The sequence below is a fragment of the Candoia aspera genome, chromosome 1, assembly GCF_035149785.1.
Source record: "Candoia aspera isolate rCanAsp1 chromosome 1, rCanAsp1.hap2, whole genome shotgun sequence".
NCBI classification, from domain to species: Eukaryota; Metazoa; Chordata; class Lepidosauria; order Squamata; family Boidae; genus Candoia; species Candoia aspera.
This window is the reverse complement of record NC_086153.1, coordinates 226906823-226925851: the sequence shown is the minus strand read 5'-3', so window position 1 is coordinate 226925851 and position 19029 is coordinate 226906823. Positions and strand designations below refer to the sequence as shown.

The 19029-nt window shown below is 40.4% G+C and overlaps 1 protein-coding gene across 1 annotated transcript in view; it reads left to right on the top strand.

The window, feature by feature from the left end:
- The window catches only part of WNT10A (Wnt family member 10A), a 59111-nt gene that overhangs the window by 24020 nt on the left and 16062 nt on the right, over positions 1-19029 (top strand). Inside the window, exon 3 of the mRNA XM_063288909.1 lies at positions 13497-13873. Within this exon, the coding sequence (XP_063144979.1) occupies positions 13497-13873 (377 nt within the window). The remainder of the gene's footprint in view (positions 1-13496; positions 13874-19029) is intronic.

Genomic DNA, 19029 nt, shown 5'->3' with positions numbered 1-19029 from the left:
AACCAGTTATGAATCTCCTTGAAAATGCCCATTGGCTGCCTATCAATGGGACTGCAGTGCCTCAGAATTCCTTGGAGCGTGGAGTGACATCAGAAGAGTAGGAATAACAACTTTATTTCCAAGAACAAAAGGATTGGGAGAACAATAATAAAGCCAGAATAATGTAGAGCAAAATATTTCCTTCTCTGTATAAGATTCCAGAAATTTGGGCAGGGTAGAATAGTTGACTTGTGTGATGTACTTAATGTCTCCTTTTGGTGTGATGTGGAAACAGCTATGAAAGGATGTGCAAGTGAGACATGCCAGTGTTCTCCACTGTGGTCTTGTGCAGAAGGCAAAGTACTGAAGCACTTCTCCGGCTTTCACATAGTACAGCTCAGCCATCAGCTGGCAAGCAGTGAGAAGTTCCTTTTCAGCCAGGATAAGGGAAGCAGATACCCAAGTCATCTGCACTTACCATCCTTTCACCTTGCTGCTTGTTTCGCCATCTTTTTCTTTAACTTCACTGATAACAGGTGACGTTTCAGTTTTTTAAAACAAGCCTAACTTGGATTTCTCCTTTGGCCCCACTTGTTTCCAACAGTTGGTTATGCAGTTTAATGTTACGTTTCCAGTAATGCAAATCCATTGTTACAGTTTGTTTTTTATGGAAGTGGAAAAGAGGCAATATAAAGAAGGAAGAAGGTAGAGAGACAGAGAAAATAGAAGAAAGAACAAGTAAAGTGGGGAGGGGAGGATAGAAAAATGAAATAGTTGTTCCTTGGCTTGTCCTACAAGATACATTCCTCATTTTCCTTTTGTGTACATTTCAAGCTGTGGCCCATTATCTGAGAGTTTTCCTCTTTTGTAGTTGACTACGGAATGACTTTTCAGGGGCTACCATTGGTAGAGGAAGGGCAGAATCACACTGGGCCATCATTGTGGCTCTGCCTGTTATTTGAGCCCCAGGCACTGAACCTGTGACCCTGCTAGGTGCATACACCTTCTGTTATAAGAGTGATGTCCCTAAGGCTGCATTGTGTCTGTCAGTGGTATCAGAGGAGAGAGTGTGCTGACTTACACTCAGGGGAGAGGTATCTTGGATCCAATTTAGCCTACAGCTCATCCTTTAATCTGGCGTTGGTTCTTCTGTTTCAGCTCGTTTGAGTTTGGAATGTTCAAACCTCCGCCTAGCCGTGGATCCCACTACCAGACATGACTTGAAACGCTGTTTGCACTGGGTCCTAGCCTCAATTCTTTATCTGCAAAATGGGGCAGGGATGACCCATCTTCCAAGCGTGTTGTAATTGAAAACAAAACAAAACCAGGCCCCAAACCAGGCACTAGTAAAGGTGAATTGGGACTATATAACTAATAATGGGATCTGGAGTGTTCAAAGACGACACTCTCCAAAATGCAGCTAGAGTGATCAAGGTCTCAGGGGCTCCTTTGGAAGATGGAGGGAAGCAAGTTACGATCTGCCATGAAAAGCTGAAAGTCTGGCAAGTTGCCAGTCCCTGGCGGGTTCACCTGCAGTTTAATTGGGGAAAGAGGGAGGAGGGACAGAGGGGAGGGAACAGGAGACATGTTTCAACTGGCTGTACGCATAGCCTTTGGAGGAGATGGGAAGGGGAAGGAGTAGGCAACAGCATTCAGGGTAAGGCAGGCTTTCCCAGCATCCTAGGAGTGGAGCCACCTCCTTTTTGACATTATTAATAGAAGCCTTGAACTAATTGGGGAACAGTCTGCTAGGACATATCCAACAAACATATTAGACAGGTGTCATCAAATGGATTTTAATTTGTTGTGCAAGAATGTCATCTTAGCATGCTAAACAAAGTTATGTTGTACAGTCAAAGCTGGATGTCTTCCAGGATTCCTACAGCTTGGATGTATAGCAGCCTTTCCCAACCTAGAATCTGCCACATATGTAGGACTAACTCCCAGAAATCAGAATGATGCTGGTTGGGAATTTTGGGAGTTACAACCCCGTCACCACTTGGAGACTTCAATTCAGGGAAAGACATTTCATAGAATTGCAGAGGGGATTTTGGAGACCCTACCACCATGTCATAGATCCTCTTTCTCTTGACAAAGAAAATAAATGCATTGATAAGCCAAACAGGGATTCATGGTATGCATTTTTCTTGCTTACATAGTTGCTGGATAAAACAGGTTTGCAGAGCCTCCTGCTGTCTATCATCTGCTAGCAGATGATTCTAGTTTATGCTGCTCTGTATCAATTTATCATGATGCAATCATCTATGGGAAGTGAGATTGTGACAGTTTGGGTTACCGATGATTTATACCATATGAGATACCTACAGTATGATTCTGTACTTGAGAAATGGCTACTGGACTGGAATAAACGTCACTACTGGTAGAATGCCTTGCGAATTCCACCTAGTCTTGCGTTACTATTACATTTGCGATATAAAGCAAAGTTGGAAGGGCAAACACTAGTGCACCAGGCATGGTGGGGAGGGAGTTGAAACTTGGATGAAATTCTCCCCTCACTCAAAAAATGTTCCCCCAGTGTGGTAATGGTACTGCATTACTGCAACAAAGAAAAATGGGCAAATGACTGGTCCTAACGCTACCTTGCCTGTTGTCCTTCTTGCTCCCCAATATGACTAGGATTATGATTAGCTTGGGAACTCACCTTCCACAGAGCATGCAGGATCCTGCAAGGAAATACTTTGGATCTACTTTATTCTGCCTTAAGCCTAATATTCACAGAAAGAACTCTGGTGATAGGACGTTTGGTGAAAGGGGACCCTTTCCAAAAGCAGTGGAGAGCCAAGACAACAACAAATTCATAAGGGCAAATGCAATAGTGAGCAAATAGTCCTTGCTCAGAACTCTTACAGGTTCTTTGTAAGATTGTAGACACACTCACCAAGAGCCTCTACTGTAGCTGGGTGCACAGGAGCAGAGCAGGGTAAGCAGCCTTACCAGATTTCAAATATCCTCCCCCCTTAAGCATCCCAAGATTTCCAGAACATCTACGATTTGCGACCACATTTCCTCCATTTTTTTTTTTGACCAAGTGGCAAAACTGTTGTGGCTTAAATGGCTCCTATGTAGCCATTTCTTGCAGATGGGGCACAGAGCATGGATGGACATGGGAAGTTATGTGGGGCAAAGCCTCATCCTTTCCCAATGCATGTAAACACTCACCGCACACAAAGGAAACCTACAATAAGCACAGCCTTTGTGGTTAATAAACATCAAGCAGTGAGCTTCACTAACTAGAACTATTGCTGAATTATTCGTGATTTGTTTTCTTACACACTCATAAATGGGGGTACGAGAAATGGAATAATCAGTAACCAGAGGCAGAGGTTTACTGCAGTTTTTGCATGGATTGGATGAGTCGTGGCTTAGTGACTACATTATCTTCCTCAGTAGGTGAATATCCAAACACTAATATCAGGCAAGTGTAGGATTTGGATGGAAGATAAAATTAGATCAGACACTGCTAGTGGCACCTTTTCTGGAACATGTCAAACCTTTATGACTGCCCCATCATTGATTTATTTATTGCAGCTGCTATACCTCGCTACAATGTCCAGTTCTCTCCACAGGCAAGTAGCCAGTGGTTCCACACTCACAGAAGCAAGACACATCCCCATCACCCTCCACTGTCATACAAACCACAAGCCAATAGTCTGTTCTATCTGAGATTGCCATGTTTTTCCTCCCAGGACTCTATATCTTGGAAATGTGTAATAGAAGTGGAGCAGGGGCAGAAGTTTCCAAGATGGATATGTAGTGAAGGGGAAGCTATCCCTGTTACTATGCAAGCTGTCGTGTGGTTTTTGGAAGCACAGGTCCTTACAAAAACAAGCCAAAAATGCTGTTTATGAGATGGTGTCAAAATCCTGCTGTGATACTGTTCAATAAAAGTGGCAACTATCTCAATTGACTACTTGATTTTCTGATGGCTAGCAGATAGGGAACCTCTCACCTCAACTGTGATGTATCTTAAATGTCTTCAGGATGGGACAACCCAACAGGAAGATGCAGTATGTCACCCTCCACAATACTCCACCAAAATCCATCGGCATGCTATCCTGTCCTCCTTTCCATCTCAGCATATTGTTGTCAGTAGGTTATGCAATGGGGCTGCATTTACATCTTCTGTGACATGGATCCACTTTGTCCTCTTCTTTTTTCCTGCTGCATTATTTTTTCTTCTTGAGTTGGATGCCAGTTGACATATGATCTCTTGTGGGCTTGCTACTGTAATATGTATTTTTCTCTATATCCCTACTTCTCTCTCTACTAGAAGATTTACTTCTTTCACACTGAAATTAAGTATATTGTGTACATTTTTGGCACAACAGTGGGACTTAGCCCACTGTCCCAAGGACTAGACTACAGTGGTAAGATGGATACATAGACTGCAAGCATACAGGTTGTCTGCCCACTGGGCTATACAGTAAGGCTGCTTTTGTGGCTAGAATGGCATTTCTTCCTTTGTTGTTTGGTCCATGCTATTTCCTTGACAGAAGACCTTTTTGTAGGCTACCAGAAGGTTCAAGCCTTGTGTGTGAGGAAGGCCTTGGATCTTTTAGATAAAGATATCAGTTGCTTCTATCCTAAACACTTCCTTATTGGATTCGTTATGGATTTTGACACAAAAGATGTCAGGAGCTCTTCCTGACAGTGTGTTCATGCTTTTGGCTGAGGTGGAGAATTTTAACTATGTTCTCTGAAGTCACAGCAGTCCAATCATAAATGTGTTTTGATCAATACCTTCAACTGACAAGTATTTTATATATCAGATTTATAGCTCACCTTTATTTGTACAACTCAAGGTGGCAAACATAATACTCCCTTTTACTATTTTTCCCACAATAAGAACTGTGAGTGGTGGGTTGGCCTGAGAGAGTGACTGGCTCAAAGTCACCCATCTGGCTTCCATGCCTAAGGGGAGACAAACTCCTAGCCTTCCAGTTTCTAGTCCAACTCTTTAACCACTGTATCAAACTGGCTCTGAGGCGACTGATTGGTGGCAGAAATGATAGGGACATACTGGATTTCCATTAATGCTTCACTTTCTGTGATATTGTTTTCTTCCTTTGTTGGTGGGAGTACAATCTATGGGTTGTTATTCACAGCCACGTTAATGCCTCCCATCCTTGAGATGGGAGGAAAACACAGGGAGTCCTCGTTTAGCAGCCACAATTGGGATTGGCAACTTGGTTGTTAAGCAACTTGGTTGCTAAGTGAAACAACACGATTTTGCGATCTTACTTCGAAAAATGCCTTATGTGTAATATGGAGACAAGTAAATGTTCTGGTATATTTCAATGTGGGTTAAAAAATTAAGAATATGGATTTGGTTGGATATTAAGGCTTATATGATTCATTTTTTCTTTAATGATTTGATTGGATTTTTGTTTTCAAGGTTTGTTCGATCTATAAAATTCATAAGGTATCAAGAATTAAGATTATGTATTTGGATTGATATTAAGGTTTATATGATTCCATTTTTTGTTAATGATTTGGATTAAGATTTATTCCATTGCTTTTAAAATTTGTTGGATTTTTTTTTCTTTTTGAGATTTATAAGATATATTAATAGCTGTTTGGTTTTAGGTTTAATAGGACTTAGATTGTTGTAGTATTAAGTAAAAAAGTAGACTATTTAAATATCTTTATAATTTGATTTCTACTATAGTGGTCAGAAATATATAGAATAGTGTAGGAAGGAAATACTTAAATAAATGTTTTTTGGGGGGGAGTTGATTTGATTTATATATTTGTTTATTTCTTTATATATATAAGGGGAAGGAGCAATTGTGTTTAGTGATTTTTATAATGTGCTAATGGAATGACGTATATAAATGTGATTTTGGTTAGATATAGAGTAAGGGAATAATTATGGAAATTGTTATATATTCTTGTTGTTAAAAGTCAGAAGTCACCTTGTTATGTAATCTCTTCAAAAATCTTTTTTTCATTTTTCTGTTTTCTCACTTTTTCTTTTCCTTTTCTGTAGTTTTTTTTTATTTTTTGTAGTTTTTAACTTTGCTGTAAACTTAATAAAATTCTTATAAAAAAAAGTAAATGTGAGGTTTCATCACCATCGTAACTCCAAATGGTTGCTGTACAAGGCAGTCGCTAAATGAGGACTACCTGTATATTGATAATTGTGCCTCAGCAACAAGGCTGGCAGTGTTGCTGCTCTCAATTGATACAACACAGGGTAATTTTAGGGCACTGATTGATGGCTTTCATGACATCCTTTCTCTCCTACCCAGCATCCTCCACCAGGGAGAAAATCATTCTCTTGATCATGTGGTAGGGCAGGTCTGGCTGTTTGAGCTATAATTTTATTATTCACTTAATTTTGCCTTCCTTTGTATTGAGCTTTCATTGCAGATAAGTTGTTGACCTTTAAATCAGCAGTTTACCTTCATCTAATAGGAAAAGGACACTCATTTGAGGACAATAATGGTCACATTTTAGACAGAGAAGATAGGTGGTTTGAGAGAGGGGTTAAGGAATCTATTCATGCCAAAGTGGAAAATCCTTCCCTCAATAGAGGCGGAGGCCTCAAACACAACTTGTCCTCCATTTTTCATGCTGCTGTTTCATCAGTCCCCAGGAAGATTAAGATCACCAGGAAGGCCACTCTTAACGATCCACTTGGGGATGAACAAGGGATTTAGGAGTAAGACATCCCAAAGACAATCCACACCTCCATGGCACATTTAAGAAGCCATTCAGGTGTAGGGACAATGCAGCCACCCTGGAAGACATATATGGGGTCCCCTCACCAACCTTTGCCCAGACTGAAGAAGCTGCTTGAACAAGCAGCGTAATGTTTCGACCAAAAAGAAAGAAATCCAGTTGCCATGACTCAACCTACAGACAATTCCACCTGGATGACTGAGAATCTTCATGGACATGTTGACCTTTAATTTTGCCCAAAATGGAAGTCCCCGTTTTGCAAGAAAGGGGCATAGAGCCTCTGGGTCAATGGAACCCACATTTTACCTGGGGAGCAAGCAGCCTGTCTTCTCTTCCATGGCTGGGCCAAGAAAAAGCAATTTCCAGCATGAAGAGTTCTCCTAGACCAGCCAATGCTGATCCAGAAGGCTTTGTTGTAAAGTGTTTTTTTCCCCCCCAAAATTCTAACTATTGGAATATTGGCAGTCACTATTCCCATAGCTAAAACATAAGAACAAAACAAGATTTTGATTCCCAGCCTCCAGAAGAGAAATGTAATGAAAGTACTGTATGTACTTGTACTTGATGGGCGAGATGGTCTACAATGCAGTCCTTCAGAGCCATTATTTTTGTGTCTCGGTGCAAATATTACTTCTTGAAAGTTCTGCTTTTGGTCTTTCACAAGAGTGATACTCCTTTGTCCAATACCCACCCACTCCCACCGAAGAAGAAAGGCTGTGCAAGTGAGTTGTCTAATCTCCCTCACAGCCACAGCAAAAATTGCTGTGGAGGTGCAGAGCTCAGTGGCTGTACAGAGGGGTTGATCCCACAGCAGACCTGCTGGGCCACCTCTGGCCCAGCAGGTTGCTGACCTCCAAAGCCCCCTCCTTCTTGCGCTGTGGAATGTTGCCCTGGAGGTCTTGTGTTGGCATGTGAGGGAAGACGTTGCATGCCAGAACACCTTGGATTGACTTCAGGCTGCATCAGCAGTGAGCTAATGACAAGGTGGAGGTGATGTTGTGAGAACATGTCCTCTACAAACAGTTGGGTATTTTTGTGCCATGGTGCAAGCGAAGTGTTTGGATGAGCTCTAGGTCATATTGGTGTAGTAACTAAGTAATGTGGAATTATAGCTAGCAGCATAACAACATCACAAGGTCTATCTATTAAATCATTGTAATTTCAGAAATCGTTAGTAGTTAATTTTACTCATTTCAGGGCAGACAGTGCTATGTTTTAAAAAATTGCCAAAGCATTATGTATAGCAAATTGACATCATTTTGCTGAACCCTGGGCATTTAATACCAACTTAAGAATATCCTGAAGCCATTTCAGAAGATGCTTTCTTTAGACTGGAATCAATCTTTGAGGTGTACTAATTTTATGAAAAGCAAATATAAATGAGGGATACACAAACCCTTCACATTCAGATCTGATTTTCATCTGTGGTTCTGACAGTTTGTATGCTTGCTTGTTTGTTTACAACGGTTTATATGCCATTCCTATCTATAAAGACTCTTGTCTGAGAAACTTTTGATTGCCATTGGACATTATGAAAAAAGCAGTCTGTCTTTTTGCATGAAACAGAAAAAAATGAACTTATGATTTATGGCTTTGGTGATTAGAAAAAACATATAATAGAAAAAAGAGCTTTTCTTTTTGTAACCATCGAGTAAGAGGTAATTTTGTAATCGTACTTATATTTGCTGCAAAGAAAATTGGAAGCTACTTCTTTCTATTTCTATTTCTTTTCATTCTTTCTTTTTGTACTTGTCTTTGTCTTTTTTGTCTTTTGCTTTCTTTATATTGGTTCTTGTTTTTATCTTTTTCAAAACTCTTACTAAAAAGTTATACAAAAAAAAAGCAGTCTGTACATTAGATACGATTCAGAGCATATTATCCAAATACATGCATATTTTAGGAGAATATGCTTAGTCTCACAATTTGAGGGCTCATGAATAAAGATAATGGAATGGAGAGACTGGTTAATTCATCTTCCTTTGCTGGTTTCAGTGGTTGAGGAACAGAATAAATTATGATGTGGAGGACTACAATTGGATCCCCTAGAGGTTTTTTTAGTTAAAGTTCAACTACTGTAATCTGTTCTCCTTGTAGGCCATGTACTGTAGCTACTTTAGGCAGTACAGGTGTGGGGTATGGGATAGATTAGAGAAAATTGCACAGGATAAAGGCTTAAACTTTTCCAGATCTTAGCATGTTATTTTACTTTGTCCTTAAGATTAAGTTGTTTAATACAGTTTAGTAGTAGAGAATTACTCCTGTATCACATTGCTTTGTCAGCATTGCTATAGTAATAGCAGAATGCTTGCTATAGTTTTGAAGAAAACTACTGAATGTGTAGCAATTAATATCTTTCAAGAGCTAATAAAGATCACCACCATCCAGTTAACTTACCTAAGCTTTCAACTTCAGTGGTTTTCAGCTCCTCTCCACTGAGAGAGTGCAAACCCTCCAGCTTTTTTTTGTTAATGCACTTCTGTTTTTGTGTTGACTCCCTGACTGTCATTCAAGCAGTTTGTGATAGTTTAAACATCAGCCACCCAATGACACCTCTTGCTCTTTGCCCTTTTCTTGACAGGACGAAATCTGGTTAAATAAATAACATTATTTTAGACTTCTGGGATTGAGTAGGTTCTTCTAAATGGTTGGTACTAAATATAAAGGGGAGGCCTTCAGACAATCACTCATGCCCTGGTGACCTCACAACTAGACTATTGCAATATGCTCTACATGGTATCTACAGCTGGTTCAAAACGCAGCAGCACAAGCAGTAACAGGCACTTCTCATCATACCCATGTATCATTGCTGCTTTGAGTGCTGCTTTGGCTGCTAATTGGCTTTGGTGTGCAATTCAGGTTGCTGGTTGGTACCTATAAAGCCCTTCATGGCATTTGGAGACTGCCTATCTCCAAGTGTTTCTGGATGGTGGGTGGGCTCAGGCAGGGTGGGTGCCCTCCAGGCCCCACCAATTAAATGTTGTCATCTTATGGGACTGAGGAAGCATGCCTTCTCTGTTGCTGCCCCTGCCTTTTGGAACAGCATCCTCCCGAGATACATATAGTGCCCATTCTCCTAAGACCTGGCTCTGCTCCCAGGCTTGGGGGTAATGTGTCTGCTGAGCCCCTTTCAAGTTTTTATTGGTATGGTTGTTTTCAATCCGGACCGCCATGTCTTGCTTTTTAACTGTTTTTAACTGAATATTTGGATACTGTAAGCTGCCCAGAGTATTCTGGAGTGGGTGTCAACAACAACAACAACAACAATAATGTGTTTCCTTCACTCTGCCTTTCCTCCAGCCAGATGCTTAGGAGCTTACCGTGGTTTAGGCAGGCTGAGTCTCCATCTAAGCAGCCTACAGGACCAGACCTGCTTCGCTTTAGCAGAGAAGTGTGTCATGTGCCTTGAGATCACTCAGTTAACAATAAGAACAGCAACAAAAAAGTTGAGATCTTAAAGACTGTGAAACAGATTGAACAATAGATGTTGAAATCTCACTTTGTGAATGCTGGGATATGACCGGACCTCAGACATTTAGGGAGCTGTAGCCAAAATAGCAATTGAAAAACCCAGCAAGGATCTATCTTTCATCTTGAATTAAGATGGTGGTGCAGAGCCAGGAATGTTTGGATAGCATTGCATTTACAATTGGCAAAGGGCACAACTGCCAGAAGGCTTGCGTTTTGGAATCCCCCCTCCCTCTTCTGCAAACATTCAAGCTCAAGAGATCATGGGTGACTTTATTTTAGAATTTGGCAGTAAGACAGTTGAGTGCAACATTCCGCCCTCTGCGTAAAGAAAATGGCACTAGGTAGTGTAATCTTCCTATGCTAATTTAGGGACTGATTATTTTTTTATGGTGGGTGATGGCAGTGAAAAAGAAAAAAGAAAGAAAAAGAAGGAAGGAAGGAAAGAGAGAGAGAGAGAGAGAAAGGGAAGAGGAGTGGAAAGAGCAAGAGGGGAAAAAAAACTCTTTCCCCAATATTCATCTTGACTACAATGAGAAACCACACAGATATTTTCCCTTACGATGACTCCATGTTTGCATATTGGTGCCTGTGAGATGTTTGAAAACACATCCAGAAACACATTTTGGCACTAATTAAAATAGTTGCAAACAACATTAACACAGCTGACAAATGGAGCTCACTCTAAAGATCATAGTGACTATGTGCTCAAGGCTGAGTGGTTCAGCTGCTCCCTGCATTGCTGCCCACATCAAAGCTATAACTGTAGAGGTGCTGTTCTTCCCTTCTTCTCAAGAAGGTTGGGTTTTCTGCAGTCTTAGTAAAGGATGAAGCAGCTTTAGGAAAAGACCAGAGATTGCAAATGAATATAATATGATCCCTTTGTAAAATGTGAGTGAATGAAGAGTGGCTTGTACTGTAGGTCTTTCCTGAGAATGCCCCCCCACCCCACTGGGTTTCTCAGGAAAGACCTACAGCACAAGCCACTCTGGGCTCAGTTTAAGGCTCATACAATATGTTGTTTCGTCATTGCTGAGTTAAGAAACGGGACAGGGTGGAAGGTTCTGCAGGCAGAAAAGTTCCTTTGGTGAGTAAATAGATTATCAACAGTTGTTCTTTGGGCCATCATTGTATTATTGACAGCTTACAAAATGATCTACTTGTTCCACTGTTGCTCAGAATTGGCATTTTATAGATTATTCCCTCTCGCAGATGACGCGATGTTGGCCGTTGCTCACGTGGTATATGACTTTATAATTGTTACATTGTCCAGCCTTGCGTTAATGCTTAGCTAAACCAAAATAAAGTTTTGGGCAATGAGGAATAGTTCTACTTTTCTTGGCAATTAGGGATGAACAATCAGTTGAAAAGTTCATGTTATAAATAGAAGCCACAAAATCTTCATGTAAATACACATACAGCCTCTCTTTCATCAAGTCTTATCTATCTGTAGTTGTGTATTTCATAAATTCTGGTTCATATGTGTAAGATAGTCTGTCATGGGGGGTGTGCCTGTGTTTGAGCCCTGAAACTGGAAATGCTCTCTGGCAGCAGAATTTGGAGCAGGGATTGCCCTATTCTATTGATCACCGCTCCACTGGAAATCCCCTCTGCCGGGTGAAACAATGCTGGGCTTTGGAGACTGCAGCCTGTAGCTTCTTCTTGCGTGACTCCAGTGTATCTTGTAGAGTGTAAACAAAACCCAAACCTGACAAGTGCTCTAATTAGAGTTCACGAGCTTTGCAGTAGTGAGACTCAAAGGTGCCTAAGATTCCTCATCCTCTGCCCTTTTAGGCTGTCATCGCTGCTTGTCCCAAAGCAGAAATTGCCATGTCTGACTTGTTTCCACAGTTTGATTTCTGAAATCAAAGAGATAAATGACCATTGTAGAGCAAAATTGTGATTGGAATATCCCAGTGTCTTTTTTTTTCCCAGTTAAGTGAAAGATCATCAAGGAAAAAAATGGGCTGGAATGACAGTACAGTGTTGGAGGAAGTTAGGTGTTTTTTCCCTTAGCTTAAGTCCCCACCCCACTCAGTCCCTATTAGCCCTTAGGTGTGTTCCCAGAGGGTTTGGGGGTACAGTTTGAGATCAGCTGCAGGCTGGCATGCTCATGTCTCTATATGCATGTTGGGATAAGAAGGCTATGGTTTTTGTATCAAACAGCACTGTGGGCATTTGTAATATAAATAATAGGAGGAATAATGCACCCAATTGTTACCTGTGAAAAACAGTGCTGAATACAACACAAGGTATGCTTGCAATTCAGTCTATAATGATATAAAGAAATCTTCTCAAAAAAAAAAAAGTAATGCAATTATAAATTGGAAGAAGCTTAGTTTTCTTTTTCTTTTCAGAAATTTGAAGAGACTTGTTTCTTTTTTTCCCTTGAAAATGTGTTTGGACAGGTAGACTAATGAAAATTGTTCTGAAACTGGACTACGACTGTTATGAACAGGAATTAGAACAGGAAGCATGAAATAACAGAATTCCACTCTGGGAAGTATGGGGGAAATGCCAAGCACAATCTTGCCTAGGTGTTCTTGCCACTGTTTTGATGTTCCTGTCTTTGAGGGAGGTGGGAGCTGAAGACTAGGGAATTAGAGGAGTGAACTCTGGGCCCAAACTACAGCTCCATATTTTTTGCAACCCAGTTCCATAAAAATCCCTTAGTATTATTTGGTCCTTATATTAATATATCCGAGTTGTACTGTTTCTCTGAACGATGAAAGTACTTTTTTTTTTTTTGCATTTCACTCCTCTGACCTCAGCTAGATCACAATGAAAATCAGAAAATATCATGAATTTTAAATGGTACAGGAGGAGGAGGAGGAGGAGGATTGTGCTTGTCTTAAGAGCTATTGGGAAATGAGGATGTTGCGAGCTGCTGTAATTTGGAAAATGTCTTGGGTCCTTCAACATGCATTAGATATCTGATGGCAAGAGAACTCACTAGAGCCTCAGATGTTTATTTTATTTCTTCAGTAGTTTTATATCCTGCCTTTTGTACAGGAACTCAAGGCAATGTGCATAGTGCTCCTTCCTCATACTCTCAGTTGGGCTGAGAGAAAGCAGTTGGCTGTAAATTGCCCAGTGAGTTTCTGTGGCTGATAGTGGAAACCTGGTCTCCCTGCTGCTCGCCCAACACCTTAATCACCACGCCACACTGGCTGTCTTGCAGTGTTGAGATAAGTGAAGTAAACACATGGGTGAGATAGCAGATTTTCACACATGGATTATGCTGTTCAGGCCCAAGAGATGTCCCTGTACTAGAACTGTGGCAAGGGTGGTACTTTTGAGCTTTTTGGCAGAGATTGAATAACGTGGTTTATATTGCTTGCTTGCAGGTTTCCGAGAAAGTGCTTTTGTCTATGCCCTTGCAGCTGCAGGAGTGGTACATGCTGTCTCCAATGCCTGCTCCCTGGGCAAACTGCAAGCCTGTGGCTGTGACCAGAAGCGCCGAGGGGATGAGGAGGCTTTCCGCCTCAAACTGCATCGCCTCCAACTGGAGGCCATGAACCGAGGCAAGGGGATGATGCATGGCGTCCATTTGGAGCACCTGCCAGCGGAGGCCCCTGGCCTGCAAGACTCCTGGGAATGGGGGGGTTGCAGCCCTGATGTGGACTTCGGGGATAAATTTTCCAAGGAATTCCTAGATTCCAGGGAGATTCATCGTGACTTCCCATCCCGTATGAGGCTTCACAACAACCGCGTTGGTCGGCAGGTGAGCAAAAAGTGTACTAATGTAATGGGAAGGAGACGAGGTTTTTGGCTTGTCAAATCCTACAACAGTCTTCCTGATGCCCTTTAAATACATTGGATTGTATTTCCCAGAATTTCCAGCTCTGTTGTCTGAGCAAGATATAGTCTAAGACAGTTTGAAAACAACTGGTCTAAGAAATCTGGCAACTTGCTGGCTGGGGAATTCTGGGAGTTGAAGTCCACACATCTTAAAGTTGCCAAGGTTGAAAAACACTGGTCTAAGACATCTGGACAGCATCAAAATGAGAAGGCTGTCTAAAGATTTCTGAAAGAGGAGAAGGAGAAGCAGCAGGCCATGATGCTCTGAGGCAGAAGAGAAGCTGACAGTTCCAGCTCACCCAGTTCTGTACTGGTTTGGTGTGGGTGCTTGGACTACAAGAAATGTAGTGGCCAGGATCTTGTAGATACTGTTTTTCATAATTGCATGAAGTTGATGAAGGAGGCAACCCATCAGCTTTTAATGTAGTCTGATGCTGTTTTAAAGTCCTACAAGATGCATTGTGCTGTTTTTTCACCAGCAGTGAAAAATATAATCTCCAGTTCTGGACATTCTTACATCCCTCTTTGCTGTCAAACAGAAAAGAGCAAATAATCAGATTTCACCATTAAGACTCTATTCAGGGAAGCCTAGAAGTATTCTGGGGAATGATCTCATCAGCTTAAACAATTGGTGGGAACCTGCGGCCTCAACGTGGAGCTTGTGGTGCCAGTGTGCCTGCAGATGCTTCTCATGGCCTCTGCCAATCTCCATGCCCCACCTGATTTTTTTCCCCCCCAGATTTTTTAAAATTAGAAGAAAAGAATTGGGGAGCTAGCCAGTTTAAAGCGAAGTAACAGTTGCTAATTTCATGTTCAAGAACCACAGAACCCTGCATCTGTTCCAGAGGGAGTGATAAGAGGCTGTAACTCAGAGCTCCGTTCGGAAATGTGACCCAGCACCCGGAAAAGGGATAGAAGAAAGAAGTGGTAGAGAATAGCTTGGGAACCTAAAGGTGTCGATGGGGAGCAGCCCTAGACAAACAGGGGTTTTGTGACGTAGCCGTTTTGGGTGAGCGACTATGAAATGCTCTCACAGTTACTGTACAAACATGCCCACCAGCCAAAAATGGCGGGTAATTGTGTTTTAGCATCTAGCAACCTTATTCACAGACAAAAACATAATTCTGTAACTCTAAACCTGATGACAGGTTTACTTGAAACTAAGGAGCTCTTGATAAGAGGCTGCTCAACATTGCGATATACAGTTGGTAATGCTCACGGTTTATCTATTTATTTATTTGAAAATACAGATCTTGCCTACAAACAAAATTTTTCCCAGAGTAGCCTACTATTATTACAAAACTGATTATCTAAAAATTGTATTAAAAATAGCAACTGTGTAGACATTGAAATGTTATGCTTCTCAAGGTGTTAAGAATAGGGATTTTATGACATGTATTTACTGTAGTATACTATTCCACTGCCCAGAGTACTTACTACTAATGGGTGGTGTAGAATTGCTAATAATAATAATAAATTTATTATAGCTACCCACTCCCATAGACCCTGCCCTTTATAATAGCCTTATAAATACAAAAACAGCTTGTGAATATACAAAAATTGCTCATAATTAACATCTCTGAGATTTTGCTGTGTTTGGAATATACATACTATCAAATTGCAGATATTATGCAGTTTTAGATGCTTTCGACAGATGTGGGCTTTGTGGATTCTGCACACAAACCCTTGTGCCACACTATGTAATTCACTTCTAAGGTGCCACAGGACTTTAAGTACCACGCTCAGTTGCATTGCATATGACTGTTCACCCAGTTAATCTCTCAGTTTGTGTAATAATTCTTATCTAAAGAAAACTATCATTTGGAAAGAAAAGTATAATTCAGTCAGATGCATCATTCTACTGCTTTTGGATTGTTTAACAGTGTTGAAAATGTTGAGGGTATGACTGCTGATATCTGAGGCAAATTTAAACCTTGTTTTTCCTGCACAATTAATAATAACATAGGAAAATCCAGTGAGAGTTACAATTACTCATTTATCATCTGTAACAGGAAAGTGTTTTTATAATAGCAAAAGATGAATAAGAAGTTATTTGCTTAGGGGAAATATGGCAATTAATATTTTCAGTAAAAGTCTGGCAAAAATTGCTCAGTCTCAGGCTTGATGCATATCTGATGCACTTATTTCTAGCATTCTGCAGACTGAAAATGGGTATGTGTGCATGGACCTGTCATCATCTTGAAAAGAATGGGGAATTCCTCTAAACCAGAGAAAATATATGACAACAGAGGAGGTATCTCAAAGTGTCACTGGATTAGGTCTGTTGCCTTTGTCTTATCCTTTCATAGTCTATTATCCTTCAGAATATTCCATGACCCTATTTGTCCAAACTGGAATGTGTTGCACTAAATATAGTGGGAAGGAACAAAGGAAGGAACGTCTATAGCCATCAACTCTTCTGTTTTAGACAAAATCAGAGAAGGTGGCAGTTCTGGACAGTGCAGGGTGTGGAGAACATGCTGTACCCCTTTAATATTTATTCTGTGGTAATTCTGTGATTGAGTAAGTTAACTTAATTTAGAACCCTTGAATTTCTCAGTAATACTATGAGAGATTTTTGCAAGCCATTTATTGCAGAAGATTATAGACCCATCATCATATAGTAGTTAAATAGAAAAGCAAGATTAACTCACTGTATTTTGTTTAAGCTACATTACTTAAAATAGTGAAGAAATGAAGTAGAGGATTCTCAGACATAATGCTGCTTTCAGTAGAACTGCTAGCAAGAGGACATCCGTGAAATGAATCAGTCTCAGAGAACTTAATTTTTCATCCATCCATAGTAGCTGATAGAGATTTCATAGGTACCACATCTTTATGCTAGTCAAATGGGGGGAGGTCCATGCATGTGTGCGAAGTCTTGCAGAATGCAAATTCACACAGACATTATACCTAGTTTATTTATTATAAAAACTGAATTTTAATTACTTTCACAGCTATGATATCACAAAATAGACATTTGTTGCTATAAATTCCTTCCATTCGGAATTGACATTTGAAGAGGAACGGTCAGTTCTGTTAATGGAACTAGAAGAAAGATGGCAACATAATCTTTGTACAGAAGAGTTTGATGTACTTGCTGAATATCCATTTTATTTATTCCTTTATTTAGCTGCTAAAAGTTGTTCAAGGTACTGTGGGCCACCTCTGGTTTCAGCATGGCAGTGCTGAAGATTCCGAGGGGAGCATTTTAAACACAAGGTCAGACAATTAGACGCATATTTAAAATGCCCCCCTCTTCAATGCTGCAGTGCTGAAGTTGGCAGGGGAACACATGTGTTCATAGCAATCTGTATAATCATATAGACAATAAGCAGACAAAATGTTTACATAGGCCTATAGCTGAGGCTCCAGTTGATAGAATGCTTGTTCATACTGTATATAGAGAAGCAAGTTCTTCAGACTTGAATATAATAGATAGACAATGCATATCCTTTGATCATTGTAATATCCTTTTTGCAATCTTAAAAATATACATTACCTATTTCCTTTGTTCTCTTCTTATTTTTCATACCAACTGAATGTAATTCAAAAGAATACGAGCATCTACACAACCCATAAATCTTCCACAGCAGTACAGTACTGATATGTAAGATATGGGAGCCATAGAGGCAGTGCTACCTCATGTGAACCATCAGTGTCTTATTCATAGAATTCTCCATTTGTAGCCTTCTATTCTTTGTTCATCATTTCCTCTGTCTTTCTTCCCAGAGATAATCCACTGAAGAATTAAAACTGGAACCACTGCACAGTTCTAACCAGCAGCGTTTGGCAAGATGGTGGATGGAGCATTGCAATGCAAGCCCCACCCCTTCTGTAAGTGCACTGATGTTGCATGCCTCTTCAAAAGAGGAAATACTCCATCTACCATCTTGCTGGTTTTGACCCCCACTTACCACAAGGATGCCACTGGTTCTAAGAGTTTTCTATCTGGATGTACCCTTCTTGTATGTATGAACTAGAAAAAGGTTTGATAATTGCCTTCAAATATGCAAGCTTCCATCCAGAGCTTTATTCCAAAGGCAGGAGTATTCCTGTTCCATTTCATAGCCCTGAAGCTACTTCCCAACTGTTTTGGAGGTCCCCCTAACCCTTTGGAACTCATCAGTTCCTCACCTGTTCAGCCAGTTTTGCTAAATCCAACTCATAAATGGCCATTGTAAGACAAGCAAGAATCAGTTGCTTTTTTTGTTTAGCAGGGACAAAGAATAATGAATTTAAACAACAGCCTTAAACATTTGTATTGGGCATTAGAAAACATTTTTGTAAACCCTAAATTGGTGGTACACAGTTAAGGAGTAGTGCATAAGAGAGATGGCATCTCCATCAGTGAACAGCTTTTAAGAGAGAGAGCTAAACCATTATTTGGCTGGATTTATTTATATGGATTTATTTATTTACTTATATGGATTTATTTGTATGGATTTACCCTGAGTAGATGGATTACATGAAGGACTTTTTAAGGCTACTGCCAACCTTATGGCCAAGGATATCCTTCAGTGAATAAGTGGGTGAAAAAGCCTGAAGCAAAAATGGGTGTGGGTAGAACTGCTGAGTTTGGCAAAGGAAAGATTATCCATGTATGTTGTCCATGTTCTTTGTCTCTTCCATGCAAAGGCAGAAATTGCTGTTTCCCTTATCATCAATTTCATTTTTTAGGGGACGGTTAGCATTTGAATTGTACCTGGAAGCCAGCAGTTTATTTGCCCAATTAACTTCAGAGAGCAGGATTACTTAATAATGCAAATACTTTTAGTAGTTTAAGGAAATAGTATTCTATTTACAGTGTGGCAGAAAAAAAGATGTCCATCTGGATAACTATGAATTTGAAAACTGAACAGCCAACTACTTTTTCCAGATATTTAATGATGATGATTCTGTGCCATCAAGTGGCTTTCATCTCCTAATGACCACATAGATAGATTTTTTCTGTGAAGATCTATCCCTAAACTGTTCTTTCGGGTCTCCCAAAGGTGTACTCATTGCTACTGTAACTGAGGCCATCCACCTTGCTGCCGGTCATCCTCTTTTTCTCTTTCCTTCCACCTTTCCCAGCAT